This window comes from Epinephelus moara, chromosome 7 (genome assembly GCF_006386435.1).
Source record: "Epinephelus moara isolate mb chromosome 7, YSFRI_EMoa_1.0, whole genome shotgun sequence".
Lineage (NCBI taxonomy): Eukaryota > Metazoa > Chordata > Actinopteri > Perciformes > Serranidae > Epinephelus > Epinephelus moara.
This window is the reverse complement of record NC_065512.1, coordinates 41,896,796-41,898,827: the sequence shown is the minus strand read 5'-3', so window position 1 is coordinate 41,898,827 and position 2,032 is coordinate 41,896,796. Positions and strand designations below refer to the sequence as shown.

The following is a 2,032-nucleotide window of genomic DNA, read 5'->3' as shown; positions in this document are numbered from 1 at the left end:
GGGGGGGGGGGGGGTAAATAATGAATCCCAAAACTATGTTATGCATCCTTAAAAACATTTTTCAACTTTAGATTGTTGGTTTGTTCAAGTCATCATTGTTTCATTTTGGAAGAACACTACCTGCCACTAGGTCATATTTGGTAAACACAATGGTAGTTTATATAGAAGAAAAGTAGAGCAGATCACCTTCTCATGGATGCCTATCTCATCAAACAGAAAAAAGCAAGTCGCACAAGCCCTTACTCAGCTCCACTCCATCATCATCCCCTCACCCAATGCAACCAGGTAAGCGACACATGCACACTTAAGTTGTCTTGTTGGTATGGTTGTGCCCTATAATTGTGATGATAATTTGTTTCTATGCATTAGAATTTCTGGGCCCTGTTTCAGGAAGCACGTTAAGTGAAAACTCTGAGTTTGTTGACTCAGAGTTACAGGAAACTCTGGGTTTTCGGTTTCACAAAGCCGGTTCAGCTCGACTCTGAGTCAGTCACCGCGGCAACATAATCTGTGAACCTAACCTGGTCGGGAGCAGGTTTTCTTCAACTAACCCTGAATTTATCTGAAGCCTGCAGACTGAAAGCAGCGGCTGATAAGGGGCGTATCAGGAGGATTATTAGACCTCTATTGGATGTTTTATCCTCCATTTGTTTGATCGTACTCGTTTTTCTGCACCGTCAGTTTATCTGAGCAGCCCGTCGCGGACATGCGCGCAGTTCAGTGCAAATTGCACTTTTTTCTGTCTCTCTCTCTCTATATTTTTTCCATATAAAGTAGGCGATCAGTCTATCAATAATCAATGTATGAAGAGACCCGATGCACTTACAGCCTACATTTATTTCCAAATGTGATCGATGCATAATATACGCACATACCTGTCACGTTATATTATGGAGACAAACAATATTCAGTAAACGCACATTTGGAGACTGCAGTGTAAAGACATTTAGATGTTGCTTTTAAATAGGCAATATTAAATACTGACAGGGTTGGGACAGCTGGAAATTTGCCCTTTTTGCTGAGAAGATTTAATAACATTTATTTTTTTTAATTTTTTTTGAAACTTTTCTTTATTTCACACAGATTCACTGAGATGGTTAACACAGATGTAACACACAAGTGGTTTTTCTCTTTTTTTCCCCTATTTTTCCCATCCCACCTCCCCGGAACGTTTATTTTTTAATTTTTCTGTTTGGGAGCTTTGTAATAAAATAATTTCCCCGTGGGGATCAATAAAGTAATTGTGATTCTGATATCACATCATGACAACATCATGACTGTGTGTAATGAAATGATACCACACCAAACTTTATTTTTCATCTTTAGATGCTGCCAAGTTGCTTGAGTTGCACCATAGAATTAATGTTGATTTTTAGTAAAACAGTAGTGATAAACAGTGGCGTTTTCTCCCGGAGGCCAAGGGAAGCCAAGCTTCCTCTGTTTTTTCAGACTGTAATTGTCATTTTAATAAAAACACTTTGTTTAACAGTTTCGGTAATTCTTCTGTGCTGTTGCTGTCATCTCTTCTCTGAGTATTTTACAATGAGTGAAACAGCGCCCCTCTAAATGAATATGTGGTGAAACACAGTATTGCACTTTATATTGCACTCCGGTAGACTGTCATGTCTGCGGGGAAGCCAGTCCAAGTTGGCATCCCTTGGTGAAAAAAAAATGAAATATTAACCAATCAGATGAGGTTATCGTCATGCTAATGTCAAACTGTGATTAGTCAGGACTATGCCAAGGGAAGCCAGCCGCCCTTTGGCTTCACACCAATCAAATAGCNCCAAGTTGGCATCCCTTGGTGAAAAAAAAATGAAATATTAACCAATCAGATGAGGTTATCGTCATGCTAATGTCAAACTGTGATTAGTCAGGACTATGCCAAGGGAAGCCAGCCGCCCTTTGGCTTCACACCAATCAAATAGCACGTTATCAACGTCACTGAACGTTACTGCAGTCATGGAGGGTGGCGATTTGGAGTTTTTGGTAAAAAACAATTTTGCAAAACTTCCTTTACAGCAACAACTTA

The 2,032-nt window shown here is 39.7% G+C and overlaps 1 protein-coding gene across 3 annotated transcripts in view; it reads left to right on the top strand.

Annotated features, from left to right (window-relative positions):
* Positions 1–2,032, top strand: part of LOC126392747 (uncharacterized) — a 52,883-nt gene that overhangs the window by 43,064 nt on the left and 7,787 nt on the right. For 2 of the 3 annotated variants that reach the window (XM_050048347.1, XM_050048348.1), the window contains one exon: positions 217–285. In XM_050048347.1, coding sequence (XP_049904304.1) covers positions 217–285 — 69 coding nt within the window. Of the gene's footprint in view, positions 1–216; positions 286–2,032 lie in introns of those variants that run through there. The other variant, XM_050048349.1, reaches the window with a different exon arrangement.